The following is a 23,814-nucleotide window of genomic DNA, read 5'->3' as shown; positions in this document are numbered from 1 at the left end:
ATGATAGCCCCCCAGAGGGGCCTGCACAAAGTCCTACCAGTAAGACTAAGTGAAAATCTAGTAAGAAAAAATTGAATAGATAAAAATCAGGCTAACGATTTGCTTTGCCCCTAAAGAATAACTATACCGAAAACCGTAAAAAAAATGAACTCATTTAAAACACATTATTATTAAACATTCAAGCCCATAGTGAGGTGAGTGCGGATGATTACGTTTTGAATTAAATAATGCAGCTTTATTCGCTTGTTGTCGTTCGTGTCAACTTTGATAGTTTCAACGATCAATTTTAACACCTGTAAACTTTCTTGGGAGCAAATTCTACCAATAAATTGCCACTTTACCGCAATCGAATCGAAACGCAATCGGTGCCGTTTAACAATGTTCCTATTCTAATAACACAACGATCTAGTTTCGGTTCGATCGAAGATGGATCTGAATATAATCGGTAACGTATCATATCCGTTATAAATTTGTAGAATTGTACAAGACGGTACATATATTTACGAAATATTATTAGAACTAACCTGGTTGCCACCCATTCCGTGGCAGTATCCCATACCCAGGGGCTGTCCAGCTTTACCACCAAGAGTATCGAGACAGTTAGACGTTTCTGCATTACGAATCTGAAATGTAGTTTTTTTTTTTAAAGTTTCGATGTCAATCCCAAATAAAATAGATAATTTAGTATGTATAAATAAATAGCTTTAACAAACATTTTATCGACCTTATTTATCTATTTTCATAGCTGTCATAGGTCATGGATGTCATGTGAAGGTCAAATCTTGTTACCGGGTGTAAAACCAGTTCCATCGAAGCTTTGGAAATGACATTTTGCTCACAATTTTTGCGCACAAATTGGATGCTAAATAAAGCTGTTTTATTAAATGTTTTTGTAACTTTATATTTTAGACATATTTATTCAGAGTTAGCTATGTATTATGATATATAATATCTGCACCGCACCGCACATGCTCGTAGTATAGAAGTTGTAATCAATGATAAAACTAAGGATGAAAGAGTAAAACTTACTTCTCCCAGGTAGTAATAGTCGAGTGGCATCTGACTCTCGGGATAAATGTTTTCAAGGTACCATCTGAAGCTCTTGCACTTGAGACGTTCGCGCAATGCTCTGCGCTCGGTTACATCACCGACTGGCACGTTTAGTGCGCCTGATTGGCAAAAACATAATTAATATTCGATGCATAAAACTGTACATTTTATAGTCATGTTATTTTTTTTTCATATATTATATCATCATTTGTATTGATTTTAATTTAACTATTAAAATAAAATAAACTTATATAATGAATTTATTATTTTTAATTAAAAAAAATAACAGAGCCAAGAGCAAAATTATTGAATTTCATTAAATATTTCAATTTTAGTTTAATTTTAAATTTATGAATATAAATGATTAATGTAATTTTATTTTAAAATAAAATGAATGTATGATATTAGCATTAATTAATGGTTTAATGATTGGTTATTGCAGCGACGTTATTAGTAAATAAAGCTGTTCAGCCCAATAGCAATGAATTCCATTGTGACAACTGATATACAATGCGTTACATCTTTGTTAGAATTAATAATTTAATATGTTCCCATTATATTTATACGTGCAAACATTATTTAAAAGACTACTGGTTATGACTACTTTTATATATAAATAAGTTCTGATAAATATAATAATAATAATTCATAATATTTTATGTGTATAATAATAAAATAGCAAAAACAATAGTCTTTACTTGTTATCACAGAGACGTGTGTTATCAATTTGCTGTGCATTTAATTCAATATTAAGCCGAAAAATTGCAGCAATTGATATCACACATATCCAGAAATCACGGAAGCGTTAAAGACCTGGGTTAATATTGTAGTAGAAATGCTTCCAGTCGTCAAGCCATACTTCGGCGAGGCGAGCGTTGTTGTGGTTGACGACCCTGCCCGTGCCCCCAGGGAAGGAGTAGGGCGTGGTCTTGCGGAACACGTGCCCCACGTGCGAGCACGGCGCGATCTCGAGTGTGCCCCCACACATCCACACCTGCCCCCTCTCAGTTTATTACATTTGCAATGGCAATGTTCTAATCCCACTGATCTTTTTTTATAGTTGTAATATTAGTTCAACGTCATAATACGGGCCGTATCAAATAACAATATATATATAACTCCAGAAATAACATTTTTATATACTAGAATATAATTCAGAAAAAAATCCTTTGTTATATTATAACAAATATCCAAAGTATTTGAAGATTTATTTATACATATTCATTAAATTTTGGTTTATTTCTCAGAATTATAATCAGCCGACTTGTCTAGAATTAAAATTAGTCATGCATTCTGAGCAGGAAAATCTATTCAGAGTATCTTTAAATGGCCTTTGTTCATTTTTCCTTAGTAGAAATTATATTGCTTTGTGTAATTTACTATTAATATATTTAATCGGCAATCTCTAGCTGCTATCATTGACTGTCCATTGCCGTTGCAAATATACATTACATCGCCCAATTAATTTGTTATAGAAACAATTTCTACCAATACGTTGTTATATTAATACGAAGCCATTGAAAAAAATAGCATAAATTAATGCAAAATCAATACAAGAACACATTTATAAAAAATAAAGATTTTAGTAAATATTCTTCCCCGACTTAGTAAACCCGTTAAATGAAAACATGTTTTCTTCCATAGATTTCTTTTGCTAAATAATTGGTTAATTTCATACATATATAAAGTTAAATGTGATAAATGAAATTAAAAATGTTATTAATATTAGATCGATGTTGAAATCTGAAAACAATTCGATATGGCCATTCACAATTTATTTCTACGTTTATGAAAACGTTGCGTTCGATAATGTTTATATTAAATATTTGAATTTCATTATTTTAATAACTATGTCGACTGTCCTAACCTAGTGTCGAGGGTTCATATTCACCGAATACAAAGGAATCGCTGTTATCAATAAAAAAAAAAATAACGGACTTATGAAAACGTGTATCATTAAGCAGATGATACGCGTTACAAGCATGACTTATAATGAGTTGCCGTTAGAAGCCAATGTTTGAGATATCGCTCATAATAGAATAACTCTTCTATCCGTTACACTTTCATTGTAAATGATTAATATTATCATCCTATATATTATAAACGAATTTATTTGTACTTTAGTTTTTTTTAATTTAAATTTAGTATTTCTTTTTTTATTGTTTTAAATTAACTTTTTTTTAAACAGCTTTTTATTGACTGTAATTTCGTAATATATATATATTTTTTTTTATAGAATAGGAAGGCGGACGAGCATATGGGCCACCTGATGGTAAGTGGTCACCAACGCTCTTAGACATTGGCATTGTAAGAAATGTCAACCATCGCTTACATATCCAATGCGCCACCAACCCTGGGAACCAAGATTTTATGTCCCTTGTGCCTGCAATTACACTGGCTCACTCACCCTTCAATCCGGAACACAACAATATCAAGTATTGCTGTTTTGCGGTAGAATATCTGATGAGTGGGTGGTACCTACCCAGACGAGCTTGCACAAAGCCCTACCACCAGTAAAGTGAAGTGAAAATTAGAAGTGCATTTAACTTAATTTTTTTATTATTTCACTTCTTCATGTTCTGAATAAATAAATAGTTTTAAAAAAGCAACTACATTAAATGTAGTTCTCTTTTTACAACTTCGTTAAATGGAAAACAGACCTCATTATTAGAAGTATAGTTAAAATCACTTCCACAGTCAACCCGCTGAGAACTGGAATAATTATTATTCGAGTCGGCGTAATTTATTTTTCTATTTCTTTTTCATCTATATCTAGTAATATACTTTTAATGCTTGCATGTCATTAGCAATAACTAAAAATTCTGTTTTGACATTAATACTTCTTAATATGATATCTGAGATGGTAAATACAATGCGCTTGTAATTAAATCTCAATCACATTACAAAAAAAAACTATAAAACCAAACTTTTAGATGGCATCACCTTAAAGGCCCTACCACAAGTGAGAACAATTGCGAATGGCTACATCGATAAAAAATACTGTTAGATACAATAATACAAATACAGTAAATCATATTACAGATAATATAATATAAATGTCACAACCTACAGACGACATAAATAATTATTATAACATAAATAAATAAATATCACATTATAAAAATTTATCCCATATTAATTCTATTAAGCCATGATTAATGAGTTGTGGCAGATATATTTACAAATTAACAACCTACGTGTATAATAATCTAATATTTTTAAAAATTGTTATAAACTATTTTATTTTATATAATATTTATATAAACATTATTAAAACAAGTATATAATTATATATGTTAATATGTACTAAAATTATTAAATGAAGCTATATGTATATATATTTTAAATTTAACCACAAATATATTATAAATTACATATTAAAAAACGACATGTTTTAGTATCGATTACAAATGTAGGATATTTATTTTTAGGTGAAACAATATGATTACAATATAAATATCGTTTTTTATTTATTTTATTTATGTACTTTTGCAAATTTTTATTCTTAGCTTGATTTTATTTAAATATATCTGCCCATTCTCTTATTGAAAAGGATTGCTGTGGATAATTAATTATTACTTTATTATCATTTTAATACGAATAATGACATCATTGCTTCTGCATTAGGAAGTTTTAATAGATTCGAAAATAATTAAAAAATGCGAAATAAATAGTAAACAGCGCTAAATGAAGATACACGTGTAGAAAGTACAAGGCAGAACGGAAAAATAAATTAGGAAAAATTGTCATGCATAAAGTAGTTAGCTGCAAATCTTTGAATGTATTCAATTATAGTCCTATCTCTCTCACGGTTATTAGTTATGAAAGAGTAAAAACTATTCCCTCAAATACATACAATAAAAGCGAAACACACAGATAAAACGAATGCAGCCGCAATGGTTAATGTTTGTTAGAAAGCCGACGTACGTCATGTTAAAAACACGCTCACACAACATTTGATATGGTTAAAAATTATCCCAAGCCACAACAAAACTTTATTCATGTGCCGAGTTTGCTAACATTTTGCAACAACAAAACTCACCTGTGACAATAATACGATAATCTTTATCTGATAATACACATTTCTAAGAAACTCGATACATTTCAGGTGGAAAATTTAAATTAAAGCATGACTATGTTATCATTTTGTTACTTAACAGATTTTCACATAAAAATATATTCACGATGACGCATATAAGGTACTAGTCGTTTGTTTCGTAAATTATTTTTTCTGAATTAAATCAAACCCTCACATCGAACCTACTTACTTAGGCTTATTAACTTTGAAAATAATGGTTACTAGCGGTAAGAACTATCGACATCATTTACTAATGAAATATTAAAAATAAATGTATTGCAAAACGTTAGCAACTCAACACGAGTCGAATATCGAACCTGGGTTCATGGCGTAATAGAACTCTCCCCACTCGTCCATCCACACTTCGGCAACGCGCGCCGCATTGTGAAGCACCACGTTCTGAACTCCACCCGGGAACGAGTAAGGCGACTTGTCGCGGAACACGTGCCCCACGTGTGAGCACGGCACAATCTCCAACCTCCCGCCGCACTGCCACACCTTAACCCCGATTTTCATTACTTATCCCCAATTTAATACTATTTTTACTATCGAATATTGATATTAACGGATATGTAAGAAATGTGGATATCTTAATGCAGCAACTCTGTATTAATCATTTTACTCGAATAAACAAGACATCCCATTCTTACCGTAAACGAACATTGAAACCGAAATTTTATACATTTTTTATAGCGATTATAATATTTTTCAATATAGGTTTACGTTTTCCTTTTGAACCCTAAACATCGTTAAAATTATTCCTATTAAATAATTAAGCAATACGATACCCGAAAACTCATTTCGAGATTTTCGCCACCCCAAATGTCCATGCCTTCGTCGTATGAACCAATCTTATAGAAGTAATCCTTATCAATGGCAAACAGTCCACCCGCCATTGTGGGCGTGCGTAGCGGCGCTGTTCGGTCTCCACCTCGACGTGCCATTTCGCGTTCTGGAACTCTATACCTACAAACCAAAGAGAATTTGCTATTTACAAAACAAACACTTAACCATACTACCAAATCAAATACTGTTTTATATAAATTGTTATAAGTGCTTGGAAGTTATATATTGTTTTTTAATATGATTTGTAGACTAATAAACAATAGAATATTATGGTTATATCTGACTGCGTCGTTGGTCTAGTGGCTTGATGTAAGGCCGCAGACCCGGAGGTCCTAGGTTCGATTCCCACGTCGGGCCAATAAAAAGTTATTGGGTTTTTCTGTCAGAAAATTTTCAGTAGCAGCCCGGAGTCTGGAAGTTGGAAGTGTGTTCACTCCCGTGCCTCGGAAAGCACGTAAAGCCGTTGGTCCTACGCCTGAACTCTTTCCGGCCGTGTTGGATTGCCGTCCCATCGGATTATGAGAGTTAGGGAACAGAGAGTGCACCTGTGTTTACGCACACACTTGTGCACTACAATATCTCCTGCGTAGTTGGCTAATCTCTCTTAAGATTGGCCGCCGTGGCCGAAATCGGTCTGGAGGACATTATTTATGCTTATATCTTAATTCAACAAAGTAATTCGAGTGGCTTAGGGCTATATAACGTCATCATAAATCTAATATAATAATTCATTTATTATAAATAATATTAAATACGTTGTAAGATTTTCAATTATTAACTGAGGTTCCGTAACATGGAAGCATGTAGTGTTAGCGTCTCAATTTTATGCCTTTGCTAACAAGCTTGTTGTATAGTATATGTGATTGAGCTCGATTAAAGGTCGAATATTGTAATATAAGAAAATAACGATAACGAATAAATTGTAGACAGACTTAAATTTTCAGTATATACAATACATTACTAAAATGTCTAATATGATTTACAATTATTCCTTATAGCTATTATATTATATTACAATAACTATTAAAATTATCTAATGTGTGAATGTGCAATATGCGAACTAATTTCTAGGTATAAATAAACAAAAAAATATTAACTTATAAAATATATATCTAAATAATTAGATCTATAGGCACCTCGAACCGAGATGGGCTGAGCGACACATGAATCTTAATCAAAAACATCACTTCGATTATATTTATAGTTGTTCTCGTGCTCAGAGGAAACATCGCAAGGAAACGTGCGCGTGTCAGGCGAAATCTTAACCCATGTATGTACAATACAATTACCAACTAGTATTAAGCAACGTTGACAAATAAGTTCCTATCTCCTTAATATATGGACGAGCCGTTTGGCGTGGTTGGTAGATACTTGCCTTTTCACGCCGAATGTTGTGGGTTCGATTCCCACCCAGGACAGGCATTTGTGTGCATGAACATGTCTGTTTGTCCTGAGTCTGGGTGTAATATTCTATATAAGTATGTATTTACAAAAGAAAAGTAGTATATGTAGTATATCAGTTGTCTGGTTTCCATAGCACAAGCTCTGTACAAGCTTAATTTGGGATCAGATGGCCGTGTGTGAAAAAATGTCCCAGGATATTATTATTATATATATGGAGTCACGACTCACAGCAATTGGTCATTTAAAACGCTGCTTTTTTTAACGAGTATGATAGTAAAGCGACGGTACGTTTTGATTACGATAATGTTTAACAAAATTTATTAATAAATTAACGATTAATTATTAAATAATTACAACATTTAATCATATTTAATGTTTAGATTAAGTTGTATCAATAAACACGAACACGATTTGATATCAACGTACAAGATTCCATTAGTACAATTTTTATCTATTCCTTTTATCTTGGAATTATTTAAAATGTAAAAGATTACTAACTTGACAATTTCAAATACACTGTTGTCCTATAGTATACCGACACTTAAAGGATCAACTTTATATTTATTTTTATTAAGTAAATATTTATTTCTAATTAATGTATTAAATAACGATTCTTTTAAATTACAGATTATAGCGAGTAATCAAAGAATTCTATGTTGCATTCTGTTATTTATTTACGGCATTTGATGGTGTGGAGGATGAAACGCTTTCATATTTGAATCTTAATGGCGAAGCTCTTAATACCACTATTATTATCGCTAGTCGCCTAGATCTGTTATGTACTTAAAATAGGCGTTCCACAATGATCAATTTTGTTTCCTTTCTATTATATTTATATAATCTATTTATTAATCTAATTTAATTAATACTTGTATTCTGAGTTTTTAATTTAAATCGAATTTATATAAAATACACAAAATATTGTTTGGTCACCGTGGCTGTGTGGTTTCTCATAGTTTTGGGATTTAAGAATATAACAATATTCTGTATTAGGTATATTCCTCAGAGAATAAGTGATCTATGCTATTGTATAAATTTGAGAAGAAAAACACACTTATAAAACCAACTTCCCATCTTCGCAATATCAAAGCATCCTGCATACAAAATACTTGATTTTATTTAATAAAATAATAATAATAATAATCCCAATATAAATCAGTAGAGTTTCATGAAAAAATTAATCAAATTAAAAAAAAAATGTAACTATACTATATGCATTCAAATCGAGCACCAGTTTATGAAAAATGCTCTACAGTTATAAACAATATAAAATCCCGCACCCTGAGGAGCGGAACAGTAAACATAAAATTCCAATCAAATTTGCCAACTGCAGCCAAGTGCTATTGAGTATTAAATAGGTATGTGTTATAAATTTTACGCGTCCAAAACTAGGCATAGACATAATACGGTGATACTAAAAACAATCAGTCCAATTCGAATAATTATTTTTGAGTCAGATAGAACGTTTGTTTAAATTTTGTAGAAGATTTAAAAACTATATAACTTCACGATACGATCACAACGAACTGATCTATTTGTACGATAAACAACAGCGGTCAACCGATAAAGCATAATGTATAAAACAGTCAAGTATAATTAAACTTAACGCAAGTAAAATCGCGAGGCAGAATTAATAAAGTACATTTATATTTTGGTTAGGTTTTTTAAGATTTTACTAATATAAAAAATAATTTTACTTAAATAAAAAAGTTGAAAATTGAAGACGAAAACGAATTCTCGCGTATAATGTCTTTAGGGAGATTGTTATATTTGTGTTTCCTCAAATCGAATAGTTCTTAAAGCCATATCTCAAGTTACAAGGTCAAGAACTTAAGTTATTTTAAGTAGTATATGATTTGGTTGTTCAGGTAATTTGCTTACGAGCCGAGATGGCCTAGTGGTTAGAACGCGTGAATCTTAACCGATGATCGTGGGTTCAAACTTCAAACCTATATAGATAAGCACTTATGAATTTTGAATTTCTTAATTTGTGTTTATAATCAATCTCGGCGGTGGAGGAAAACATCGCGAGGAAACCTGCATGAGTCTAATTTCACTGAAATTTTGCCACATGTGCCAACCAACCCACATTGGAGCAGCGTGGTGGAAAAAGCCACATACCGTCTCCTCAAAGGGAGAGCAGGCCTTCAACCAGTTGTGAAACATTAACAGGCTCTTACTTTACTTTTTTTTAAAAGCTTCAATAAGTTTTTTTATTAGTATGCTAATTTTATACTCAATACTAGACTTAGAAAATACCATATAAATTCAAGGTATAAAACGACCATTTATAGAATATACAAAAGCACATGATATATATCATATAATATGACGTAACTTTTATTTACCTAATTCCGGTTCTTTAAATAATCAAATTTGAAGAACAATTCTTGGAATTGAGGTAATTATTAAGTAACGGATATCAAGGCATGGTAATTAAAAACATTTATCTTTATCGTGATCAATCATTATGTTATAAATACATTAATTGATGGATTGAAAATATTTTTGATGAAGTGGCAATAAATGCGCAATGGACAATATTAGTGCAATGCGGTAAAAATAAATAAATGCGTCGTATTAGAAGAATTAAACTAATTTATTCTTTTTTTCTACACAAGAATATGCAGATGTCATGAAAAATCTTCGAAATAGTATTCTTAAATTTTCATGACGGATATACCTATAGATTTAATTGTAAGCGATGAATTTAATTTGTAGAAAAAATAACTACCGTGTGTTTGCCGGACCTTCTCAGCAATATCCGATCGGAAGGTTGCTTCACATGTCGCTTGAAGAATAACGCGAAAGCACTTATAAGTGCGTAGGTGTTTAATCTGAACAAAACTCGAAACTCACCGCAGAAAATGGCCGTGAAATGCCAGAACGTGATATGCAACATTTACCATAAAAATTATAACATTTCAAAAATACACGCGTCAATATAGTATATTACCATAAATTGGTTGTGAACATTTCAAAGGTGAGTAATGAAATGAGTTCTTACAGAACTACTGATACTGATTTTATTGGACTACTTGAACATATTATGGGCTTATGTGATTTTTATTTTTATTTTGAATAAGCAATAACAGCAATAACAGCAGTCACTGTGAGCTTTGTGCAAGCTCGTCTGGGTAGGTAGCACCCACTCATCAGATATTCTACCACAAAATATCAGTCCTGGTATTATTATGTTCCGTTTTGGAGGGTGAGTGAGTCAGTGTAATTACAGGCACATGGGACATAACTTAGTTCCCAAGGTTGGTGACGCATTGGCGATGTAAGCGTTGGTTAACATTTCTTACAATGCCAATGTCTATGGGCGTTGGCTATGGGTTTGACTATATATATCATCAGGTGACCCATCTGCTCGTCCACCTACCTATACAATAAAAATAAAAAAAAATAAAAAATGAGTCACGCCAGCAGTCGCGAGTCTTCTTGTCGTTTCTAACAAAGTAATACAAGTATTGTTCTTATAAAATCCTTTGATTTAGTTGACTGTTACAAATAAAAAGTTTAGTTTTAAGTTCTTAACGTATGTATGTAAGCACTGATAGATCGCCATTTTTTCAAATATACCGTGACAATAAAGCAAAACTACAACTGACAAGGAATGTGTATTCGACAAGAACCGACAGGAGCTCGGTAATTACTTTAGCGCAATTTTGTACGTATATTTATGAGGTTTAATTAAATGTATGAAACGACTACGATTTGCTACCTGCTTAATATATATATATAAATATATATTGTATATATATTTATATATTCTGAGAATTAAACCCTGTCGGGCCAATAAAAAGTTATTGGGTTTTTCTGTCAGAAAATTCTCAGTTGCAGCCCGGAGTCTGGAAGTTGGAAGTGTGTACACTCCCGTGCCTCGAAAAGCACGTAAAGCCCTTGGTCCTGCTCCTGAACTCTTTCCGGTCGTGTCGGATTGCCGTCCGTGACGAGTGACGAGTGACGATTGTGATGATGATGAAGTGATTATAACGAATTCAAACCTAAGCAAGCAAAACTGAATTTTCATATGCTTAATTTGTGTTTTTAATTCATCTCGTACTCGGCGATGAAGAAGAACATAGTTAGAAAACCTACATGTGCCTAATTTCACTGAAATTCTGTCACATGTGTGTTTACCAACAAGCATTGGAGCAGCGTGGTGGAATAGGCTCCGTACTTTCTTCCCAAAGGCTTTCTCTCAGCAAGAATTTCACAGGCAATTATAATTATGATTAGCTATTTCTTAATTTCTCAATAAATAACATTAGTGAAACCGCAACAGTTAATAACAATTTCAATTGATGGTTCGGTCAAAAATTAATTAGTTTAACTTTTTCCATTATAAGAATTATTTTTAAAACATAAAATATCTGTCTTTATTTGTCAATATCTATTAGTATGGAATAATATCAATCAACGGCTTATTATAATCCGCTGCTTGAAACCTTGTTTTGAAACAGATAATGATCTTTGTTTTCATAGAATTGGTATTACGTTCGTACCAAATCTCCGATAGCGATACGGTAATGGCTTCCTAGCATTAATGGTTTTTGATCGCAACCGTCATCGAGGATATTCACGATAGTGTTAAGTTGGTGGACATCACGAAATAACAGTTATTTCAATGTTACCTTTGATCCGAGTGTAATCTGGTCTGACAATTAAATATCCTATAAACCTTTGTATCTGTATTTTTTAAGCATCTATATCAATGTCAAAATCAAATTTGGAAAACGTAATCAATTGTTCATTGTACAAGTAGAGGTTCGGTGTAATTAGTTTTTAGCCAATATCATAAATCGTATTATCTGTTTCAAGTTGTCCTTAGGATAAGACAATTTCAAACGTTACGCGGCATAATTAGTTGTGGAAATCTGAAAAATCAAGATTTCTCAATACCTACATAGATAATGCTTGAAATAGGAACTCACGTATAAAGTACGTTCAAAGATTGTGGAAACTTTTCTTTATCGTTTTAATAACTACGGCATGAAATGAGAATAACTCAAAAAAGTTAATTATGTAATTCTTCTAAGCCACTCCTATTGTTCTCTTAGTGTCTTTGATATGTTTCAAATAGTACACTAGTCTCATAAACATCGTACGATAGTATCATAAGTCCAAGACTATATGTCTCTAATAATATTTTTTTATTTGGATATTGTAACATTTTTTCCTTTTCTGCAGGACGAACATCGTTACAGTTACATTATCCTAAAATATAATGCCGGATGACCATTATTTGTTGAAGTCACTAAGCACACAAAACCATTTTTACCGAGATCACTGTTTATTCAATTAATTTGAAGTATCTACATACTTAAAAATACTTCACCGTTTCTCATATTTTCATTCGTTGAAGTATTTAAAAGCATTATTGATATATTATATTAATTGACGAAGTTTAATCAAAAAAAAATATTTTAAAATATCATCAGCCATCTTTAAACTATTGGAGGCCCTGGGGACATTAAGATAATGGGTTCTATGACCGTGACATTGATTTATTTTTTTCTGTAATAAATATCGGTTATCGTTTCTCTGACAGGGACTAGGTGGCTATACCCTATTGCTAACGGGCCCTGGGCCCAGAGTACCCAGTGAGGAAGAGGAGCCTGATCAGCGAATAATACTATATCATGTTTTTCGCGTATTTTCTCTTTCAACATAGACTACCGTACCGTAGTCAAATCGTGACTTAAAAACGGTGTATGTATGTATTTGTGACATTAAATGTTAAAAATATTTACATTCTCGAACATTGTTCTGAAGAAAAGATTCAATGGCAATGTTACATGACCATACAGATTAAAAATTCTTTCAGGACAAAGAATATAGACCCTTTTACAACAGAAAAAGTTCACAAATGATGAGTTGTAAAAATCAATAAAACTGTTTATCGTTTCAATAAAACAATTGTCTCCCGGTTTTAAATCAAGTATAAGTATAATTATTGAAAAATATAATGCCACTGTTTATTTCGCCCATTTTTTAAGAATCGATAAGCAAATGTAATTATTATATTCTAACATAGGAAATTAAAATATGCTAGACGTAGACGGCCTCTAGGCGGCGGCATTTTATTCAGATATTTAATATATATATATTTTTAATATAATGTTATTTACTTCGATTTTTTATTAGTTTTGCGTAGTATAAAATGAGTTTCATTATGTAAAATCACAAAACGCTTAAAACGTATTATCGCTATCGCGCCACATAAGCATAGGGGTTATGACATTCTTACATAAACTCCTTACACAAATATTTTGGCTACAATTTTGTCTTTTGATTGAAAATAATTGTTTAATTTATATTTATAATTATTTTATATTATGTAATTAGTTAAGGCCTGGCCGGTGTTAACCTGACAAAAGAAACGATCACGAAGTTAAATACCGCGATGGTATTAAAGTTCAAAGAGTCCTATTCCGAGGACGTGACGTAGATGAAAATGAGCCGAGACGGCCCAGTGGTAACAACGCGTGAATCTTAACCGATGATCGTGGGTTCAAACCCGGGCAAGCACCACTGAATTTTCATGTGCTTAATTTGTGATTATAATTCATCTCGTGCTGTACGGTGCTGGAAAACATCGTGAGGAAACCTGCATGTGTCCTGATTTGAAACGAACGATTACAATAGCTTCAAAATGAGAAGTTCACGCGAAAGCAATTGCACCATCGTAGTCTGATGAGAGGGCAAGCAGCATTAGATGGAACTGAGCGCATGCTAAGCTTTTTGCCGTCTATGTCATTCGATTGTCGCATTGCACAAGAATGTAAGCATTTCATATTGAAAATTTCTATTCTATACAATACTATTGCTATAAAATATATATAATTATTTATTATAATTTCTGTGATTACATTAAATTGTAGCTGTTACGGTTTTACTCACTCGTGTAAAGATTTAATGCGGTTCTCAATAACTTTTAAGTTACATAAAACAATTATACTATTTTTCTCATTATCTTTTTCCATTAACGAAAAAAAATATAAAAAGCAATTAATTCCTTCATAAGTTCATTACATTATATTTTTTGACAAATTATCTAAAACACTGTTGTTACGGTTATATCAACACATAAGCGAACAGCGATCAAACAGGCTGATAAGCTTACTATCTCAAAATCAGTTTAAATCACTTCATATTCGAGTATAATCCGATAAATTTACAACGAAAATCGGTATTCTGCCTTTAATTATGAAAGATAACGTTAATGACTCAATAATAACATTAAAAATATTGGATTAAATGCAAAGAAAGTATCAATTACATCTTTTAAGCATTACTACGTTTTTAAAAATCAACTTTCATTTTTGTTTTTTTTTACAATTCGATTAAAATCGATTAGTCGATTCTTTTGTCATTTATTTTGTGATAACGTAGATGACATGCACAATAGCTTGTCAAAACAGAAAAATAGAAATGCATGTGGTTTTATTATGAAATACATTAGTATACAAGGCAATATTTAGTATTGTTGTGTTCCGGTTTGAAGGGTGAGCGAGCCAGTATAACTCAAGGCTCGAAGCATCTTAGTTCCCAAGGTTGGTGAAGCATTTTCAATGAAAGATATGGTAATATTTCTTAAATTGCCAATATCTAAGGAAAATGGTGACTACATCATCTGGTGGCCTATTTGCCAGTCTGCCTATCGGTTTGAAATAAAAAAAAAAACGTTGATAGAGCATTGTGGACATTTATTTGATCCAACACCACTTTCGAAATACATCTTGCGAACGATTATGACTAGAATTTCCCTTTATATTTATTTTAAATAACTACCTTGTTTTAGTGGTGAACTTATATGGCTACAAGTTAGGGCACAGAACCCGAGGATACCCGAGAAACATATGTCAAAGCAATAAGATAGATTATGGGTATGTCTGTCAAGACATTCAGCAATCGAAATTTAGAACTTGCTACCATTTACACACCCGTGCTTCGAAAACAACGAAAGCCGTTGGACTTGTATCTGAACTCTTTCCGATCGTGTTAGATTTGCCGTTCTAGCGGATTAGGAGAAAGATTATACAGTTCACACAATTGTGCACTTTAATATCTCCTTAGTAATTGGAGAGGATATTATCATCATGGGAAATTAAGCTTTGAACACCAACTTGGAATATTTATTCCAACTAACTTAAACAAATATATCTCTTCAATAGATATTTCAATCCAAAATAATGCGCACCAATCTTTTTTTTTCAATCACTACAGTAATAGTGTATGTATGCTGCAATAATTGGGCGCGTCTTTGTTGACTTAATAACTATGACGGTATTTATATTATTAAAATTGTCAAAGATTTTGATACGGGTTTTACCATAATCTAACGAACGGTATAATAACAATAAGCTTTAGATAATAATAATCCTTATATAAATAAAAAGGTAGTAGAAAACTGTCGACATTTTGCAATCTCAATCAAAAATTTTAACGAGGTATTTATGAGGCCTAAGCTAGTGCATATTTACATAACAGCAAAACTAGGCGTTCATGAAATGGAATCTTTTTAACGTTTTTTTTAACTACTAAAACATTTTTTTTTATATAGAATTGGAAGGTGGACGAGCATATGGGCCACCTGATGGTAAGTGGTCACCAAACGCCCTTAGACATTGGCATTGTAAGAAATGTCAACCATCGCTTATAGCCAATGCGCCACCAACCTTGGGAACTAAGATTTTATGTCCCTTGTGCCTGTAATTACACTGGCTCACTCACCCTTCAAACCGGAACAAAACAATATCAAGTATTGCTGTTTTGCGGTAGAATATCTGATGAGTGGGTGGTACCTACCCAGACGAGCTTGCACAAAGCCCTACCACTAGTCAAAATTATGCTGTAAAGGTTTTATTTGTCAATTACTCCTTTTTCCAGGACACAAAAATACGATCTTGTAACCGGTATAAAAGAATACAAGAACCAATTCCATTGAGACGAAATCAGAAGACAATTTTTATTGCTAATATTTTTCTAGTTTAATATACATTAACATTAAATTAGAAAATAATTATGCCAACAATATATTATAAGATCGCGTTTCATTATTTGTACTTGAACTACATGAATGTATTGCGAGAACAATGGGAAGCAGTTGTTATGTAAGCAAAACAATCTCGTATAACAATCGCAACCTAGCCTTGATGGAAAATACTCAGTGTATGGCTTCAAAAAATTAAATCGCTATGATTTTTTTCTATTATTTTAACAGAAAAACAATAATACAGTATCCCGCTAATAAATTACTATCCGCATAATTTATTATACCGCTTATTTCACTCGCTGTAAATTTTATTTGCCGAGAAGATTATGAGCCGAGATGGCCCAGTGGTAAGAACGCGTGAATCTTAACCGATGATCGTGGGTTCAAACCCGGGCAAGCACCACTGAATTTTCATGTGCTTAATTTGTGATTATAATTCATCTCGTGCTTTACGGTGAAGGAAAACATCGTCAGGAAACCTGCATGTGTCTAATTTCACTGAAATTCTGCCACATGTGTATTCCACCAACCCGCATTGGAGCAGCGTGGTGGAATAAGCTCCAAACCTTCTCCTCAAAAAGAGGAGAGGAGGCCTTTAGCCCAGCAGTGGGACATTCACAGGCTGTTACGGTTACGGTAAATTTTATTTTATTATTTACTAATTTGTTATTCAATACAAATTTATGTTCGTGTTTGAGAAAAATATTTAAGCTCAATTATTATTATTTAACTAGCTCGATAAGCGTTCATATTTATAATAACATAGTTCGATAATATATCGCGATAAAACAAAAGGTCTATTGTATGCAAGCAATTATTATTTAAATTAAATAATTTAATACTACATTAACAATCAGCTCGTTAATTTATGGCAGGTTCCGATATTTACGGATCATTATTGCAAATCACTAACCGATCGTTACGATTAACGACGCTCTATAGCCTTTAGTAAACGTCATATACATGCAACTTTAAATATATTTTTATAGGGACGTTTTTGAATTACGCCTCGTTTACAATTCTACCTTACTGAGATACATTACTACGTAATTGGATCACCGAGAGTTATTTTTAATTTTGGACGTATATTTTCTACATATTCATATAATATAAACTTTCCAAAGCCTCCAAAGATTTTTAGCGAATTCCTTTAGTTATAAATGTAGAATCAAATTTTAAGCAACCGATACATAAATCTTAGTTTAAGAATATAAAAAAGTATATGACTTTTTTATCACAAATTTAATTTATAAATCATGTTTTTTTTTTTTTTTATAGAAAAGGAAGGCGGACGAGCATATGGGCCACCTGATGGTAAGTGGTCACCAACGCTCTTAGACATTGGCATTGTAAGAAATGTCAACCATCGCTTACATATCCAATGCGCCACCAACCTTGGGAACTAAGATTTTATGTCCCTTGTGCCTGTAATTACACTGGCTCACTCACCCTTCAAACCGGAACACAACAATATCAAGTATTGCTGTTTTGCGGTAGAATATCTGATGAGTGGGTGGTACCTACCCAGACGAGCTTGCACAAAGCCCTACCACCAGTAAAGTTGATGTAATGTTGAATGTTGATTTGTATAGATTGCGATGAATTGACTGGCTCCTAACACAGTTCACTTATAAGTAGTAAGCTAGAAAAAAAATCATATAAAAGCTTTTAAGTAGCTCGCCGTGCGTTAATTGTTAAACATATGTCAATGAGATTTTAGATTTCATTTCGATTCGCATAATAAATTCTGTTGCAATTGTTCAATTGACAAAAACAAATCAAAGAAATTTAAACTTTATACTCACCATCTAAAGTTCAATTTCCAGTTGAAGCCTCCCCACGTCATGTCCGATGCCTGAATGTACTCGAAGGTGGTATCCGATATGACATCGATGATTGGACACACGACCGTACTCCTGTCTTTCACTATCCTAGCCAATAAAGGCTCTAACCAACCCTCTGACGACAAGGAAGAAAGAAATATTATGAACGCAATTAATCATACTGATCGCGAGATATTGTAGATTATCAAAATGGACATATCTGGTCGCGATATGAAATGCAATGCATCAAATTTAATATTTAAAGGACGTTTTACACGTGTATATCCTTGTTAAAATTATTATCTTGTTCGATAAAAATCAACATTGAAATGCAATATAACGTACTGTATATAATAACAATATTTATATCAATATAAATGATATAGTCTCATTGTTCTAGTTACTAATATTAAGAGCCCGAGTTTGTATTCCGGCTTGGTTTCTCTGTTAAGAAATTCGAATTTCGAAATTCGAATTCGACTGCAGTAAGAAAATTAGCCGTGTTCCACTTCCATGTTTTGTTTATAATGCAATTACGATTTACGACTACGATTATTTTATTATTTTTAAACAAGAACACTCAATTTTTTTTTATTTAACTGATAAGTACTGAAATGTAGAGTTTTCTATATAACATACAAAAGGTTTATTGTAACGAAAGTAAAATGGTCCGTAAGCTGATTTAATCAAAACCGATCACTAAGTTTTTTCACGGACACTTAAAACAAAAACATATATGTGCGATTTGTTTAATTAATAAATCTGTGGTATATTTTAAAAATAAAAATAGATTATTTTTTTAAAGTACGAATACGCATGTAGTATATAGTCTACACAATTATTTATAGTTACATCATTTCAATATAAATTATAAAGATTTATTTCTATATGAAAAAACGTTATCATAGAATGAGTTCAACAGTTTTTTTAGTACATTGTTATAGTTGGAGTATTGTACTCACCGGTGCATTCGCAATGTGCATCCAGGAAAGTTATAACGTCGCCTTTCACGTGTTTCGCGCCTAAAAGACGCGCTCGGATGAGTCCGGACCTGTTTTCCGTTCGGAAGAGTCGCGTAGGAACGGGCAACGTCTTTATGTATTCCTCTAATTTCTTACCTAGATGATCTGGTGGATAAAAATACATATAAATATATATTTTTTTGTATTTTATTAAAAAGTTTTTAATTTTTTTATTTTATGCAATATTTTCGACATGCCTTGTGCAAGCTCATGTGAATAGGTACCACTCACATTCTACCACCAAGCCTTAACTACAGGAACAAGAGACAGAAAATCTGAGTTCCGAAGGTTAAAGGACAGTTAATATTTCTTACTATACAAATGTCTATGGGCGGTGTTGACTACATAAGGTGGCCAAAAATATATAGAAATGTAACGTTAGGTAATAGACGTGATTTCAATAGTACCTTTTTCGCTAGCGTCATCTACGAGTATTATCTCTTTAAGTAAAGGTCGCGGCGAACGGTTGATGGTGCTCCAGATTGTTCGAATGAGGGTAGTCCATGCTTCGTTATGGAAAACTATAACTACGCTTGTTGTTGGTAATAGCTCTGGGTACTGCTTCTCTTTACACCTATTGTAATAAATATGTTAATAATTAATTTATATTTATTTCGAAAACGTATCAATTGTCATGCCTAAAGATAATCTCTTTTGTTATTATAAAAAAAAAAAAAACAATTTAAAAAAATCAAACGAAAAACGGAATGGAACAAATTTACAATTTTCAGAACTACGTTGAAACTTTGTATGAATAAAACTTATTCGGTCAATATAGAAGTAAATAAAAGTCAATATCGAAGTAAACTGACGCTAATAATTAGAATTATTCAATCAATCAATCAACAGCCAATCGTTGTCCACTGCTGAACATAGGCCTCTCCCAAGGTGCGCCAAAGCTCCCTGTCCTCCGCCTTCCGCATCCAGTTGGTGCCCGCCACCTTCTTAAGGTCGTCGGTCCACCTGGCTGGAGGGCGCCCTACGCTGCGCTTGCCGATTCGCGGTCTCCACTCTAGGACTCGTCTGCTCCAACGGCCATCGGTCCTACGACATACGTGACCAGCCCACTGCCACTTCAGCCTGCTAATTTTGCAAGCTATGTCGGTGACTCCGGTTCTTTTCTGGATAATCTCATTTCTGATCTTATCCTTCAAAGATACTCCGAGCATAGCTCGCTCCATAGCACGCTGAGCGACTTTGAATTTGTGGACTAGTCCCGCAGTTAGTGTCCACGTTTCGGCACCGTATGTCATGGCAGGTAAGACGCATTGGTTGAAGACTTTCGTCTTCAAACATTGCGGTATAGACGACTTGAGGACTTGACGAAGGTTGCCAAATGCTGCCCATCCCAAGCGAATTCTTCGATCGGCTTCCTTCTCGAAGTTGTTCCTACCGACTTGTATTATCTGTCCTAGGTAGGTATATTCACTAACAACTTCGAGAGGTTTCCCCTCGACGTATATCGGTCCCGGCACGACATGCCTATTGAACATGACCTTGGTCTTGTCCAAGTTCATGCCGAGACCGACACACCGGGAAGACTCGCCTAGGCTACGCAGCATTTCGGTGAGTTGTTCCAGCGACTCTGCTATGATGACGATATCGTCGGCAAATCGAAGGTGTGAGATGTACTCGCCGTTTACATTGACTCCATACCTAGTCCAATCCAGCGTTTTGAAAACGTCTTCCAACGCGTTGGTGAACAGTTTCGGGGATATTACATCCCCCTGTCTCACCCCTCTGCGCAATTGGATCGCCTTCGTCTTACAGTCCTGGATGTGGACAGTCATTGTAGCGGCGTTGTACAGACATCTCAGTACCTCGATATATCTCCAATCGATATGACATCTCTGCAATGAGTCGAGCACTGCCCAGGTTTCGATGGAGTCGAAGGCTTTCTCGTAGTCCACAAATGCCATACACAGCGGCTGATTGTACTCTTCGGTCTTCTGCACAATCTGCCGAACAGTATGGATGTGGTCCACGGTGCTGTAGCCTGATCGAAAGCCGGCTTGCTCTGGGGGCTGGAACTCGTCAAGTCGTCTGGCGAGACGGTTCGTGACGACTCTTGAGAACAGCTTATACACGTGACTTAGGAGGGAGATTGGTCTGTAGTTTTTCAAGAGGGTTTTATCACCTTTCTTGAAAAACAGTACCACCTCACTCCCGCTCCACGTTTCCGGGGTCTTGCCATGTTGGATGACGGAATTAAAGAGGCTTGCTAGCTCTTTCAGGACCGGAGTCCCGCCTGCCTTAAGCAACTCTGTTGTGATTCCGTCATCTCCCGGAGATTTGTTGTTTTTAAGCTGTTCTAGAGCCGCCCTAATCTCTCCTTGGTCAACGACCGGGAGCTCCTCGGAGTAATGGCGCATAAGAGGGGCGCGCTGGTCATCAATACTGATTCCCATGGGTTTATCCGATCTTGAAGAGAACAACTGCCCATAAAACCTCTCTACTTCTCCGATAATCTCAGGCCTAGAGGTAACGACCCCACCATTTTCAGTTTTAAGTTTTGTCAGACGCGGCCTCCCAAACTTGCGAGCGAACACTTTCGATCCCCGATTTTGCTCAATCGCAGCCTTGATGGCACGGGTATTGGAGCGTCGGAGATCGCGTCGCGTCAGCGTTTTTATTGTTCGGTTTAAGGCCTTATCTGACAAAAACGATGGTAGTTCTCGTCGTTTTCTCATGAGCTCGAGTGTCTCAGCAGAGAGTTTTGGTGCGTTGTCTCTTCTCTGTGGCGGAAAACACTTGCGGGATGTGTTTTGCAGTATTTTGACCAGCGTGTCGGTTCTCTCATCAATGCTGCTTATGGTTTCCAACGCGGTGAATTGATTTTGAAGTTCCATTTGGAACTTTTCGGAGCCTTGAGCAGCTTGGAGCATGGTAGGTCGGTGAGTAGACCTCATCATTCTCGATCTTTCGGCTTTTAAGTTGATATTTAGAGTGCCTCGAACCAAGCGGTGATCACTTCCGGTATTAAACCTGTTGATCACTGAAACATCTCTAAATATGTGCCTTTTATTCGAGATGATAAAGTCTATCTCGTTCCTTGTCACGTTATCGGGGCTTCGCCAGGTCCACCTCCTCTGAGGCTTCTTTTGAAAGAAAGAATTCATCAAAAAAAGCCCCTGCGCTTCGAGAAAGTTTACCAGCATTTGCCCCCTGTGATTTCTGCAGCCCAAGCCGTAAGGTCCGACTTTCGATTCACCGCTATCTTGTACTCCCACTTTAGCATTAAAGTCTCCCATAACAACATTGTAGTGGGCCCTCGAGGTGTCGTTGAGGGCCTTTGCGATGTCCTCGTACATCGCTTCGACCACATCATCAGAGTATGTCGAAGTTGGCGCATATACCTGTACAACCTTCAGGGAGTACCTGTCGGAAAGTTTTAGGACAAGGTACGCTACCCGGTTCGACACACTACTGATTTCCACAATGCTGCTAATGAGATCCTTTTTGACTAGAAAACCGACACCACCCTGGGAGAGGTTATTACCTTCGCGGAAGTAGAGTAAGTTACCGGACTCTAGAGTTATCGTGTCCTCCCCCTGTCTTCGGACTTCAGATAACCCCAGTATATGCCAGTTTATATGACTTAACTCTACTTCTAATTCGGCGAGGTGATGGTCCAGCCTCATCGAGCGTCCATTATACGTTGCCATTTTCAGTCGTTTTATACGGTAGCCTGCCGTGAACCGGTGATTCTTAGCACCCCCTGCCCTGCCGATACCGCGACCGCTACCTTGGTCGGGCCTAGCGGGCTTGCCGGTAACTGGGGGCCTTTTTTTGGGCGCATCTGCCATTTAGGGAGGGGTTTGCCCATACTCGCCGCGCTGGGCAGGCGTGTTGGCGAGCGCAGTAGGGGGTAAGATGTTTATGAGAGGGGGGACGCTGCTGCCCATCCCCCCTTTTCCCCGTCCCTCAGTCGCCTCTTACGACACCCACGGGATGAGATTGGGGGAGTACTATTCTAATTATTATCAACTAAATTTAAAAAAGGAATATAAATACACAATCACATTAAGTTTAATGCATTAATGTTCTGACAGATAAAAAAAACATTAATTATCACAGGTTTACAATTATTGTCCATTAATAAATAATATTGGTGGACAATAATAACTAAATAAATAAAAAATATTATATCCTATTCTATGTATTTTAATGGTAGTCATTAATAATTTTACTGATCATTCATTCATACATTAAATCATAAAATTGCCATTTGCAATTGGCATAGACATTAACAAACACTTAACTTCCAGTTTAATATTTTTACAACACCATAGAGATGGTTTTATTGTATAATTTTTTTTTAATTAATTGCTGATAAGAAACCAATGCAATGTTCCGTTTCGTTTTTAAATAAAATAACAATTACTTCTTATCATTATAACATTTGAAATTAATTATATAATAAAAAAATTAATTATGTTTTTCATGTTAGTTGAATGATTTACTTCACTTGATGCAAAAGAATAATATTTTTCGTTAATTTTGTGTAAATAATGAGAAATAATTAATTTTATCAACCATTATCATATTTACTAATCATATACTTAAAGGATTAAAAATTTAATTGTA

At 34.4% G+C, this 23,814-nt stretch overlaps 1 protein-coding gene across 2 annotated transcripts in view; it reads right to left on the bottom strand.

The window, feature by feature from the left end:
* Positions 1-23,814, bottom strand: part of LOC126771927 (polypeptide N-acetylgalactosaminyltransferase 5) — a 30,121-nt gene that overhangs the window by 4,170 nt on the left and 2,137 nt on the right. For both annotated transcript variants that reach the window (XM_050492100.1, XM_050492099.1), the window contains exons 5-11: positions 19,635-19,801; positions 19,168-19,332; positions 18,188-18,341; positions 5,917-6,094; positions 5,446-5,626; positions 1,030-1,169; positions 525-623 (exon numbers count right to left, since the gene is read on the bottom strand). In XM_050492100.1, the coding sequence (XP_050348057.1) occupies positions 525-623; positions 1,030-1,169; positions 5,446-5,626; positions 5,917-6,094; positions 18,188-18,341; positions 19,168-19,332; positions 19,635-19,801 (1,084 nt within the window). The remainder of the gene's footprint in view (positions 1-524; positions 624-1,029; positions 1,170-5,445; positions 5,627-5,916; positions 6,095-18,187; positions 18,342-19,167; positions 19,333-19,634; positions 19,802-23,814) is intronic.

The sequence above is a fragment of the Nymphalis io genome, chromosome 11 (assembly GCF_905147045.1).
Source record: "Nymphalis io chromosome 11, ilAglIoxx1.1, whole genome shotgun sequence".
In the NCBI taxonomy this organism is placed as follows: domain Eukaryota; kingdom Metazoa; phylum Arthropoda; class Insecta; order Lepidoptera; family Nymphalidae; genus Nymphalis; species Nymphalis io.
Note: the sequence above shows the minus strand (reverse complement) of the source record. Positions and strands in the feature narration are given on the sequence as shown.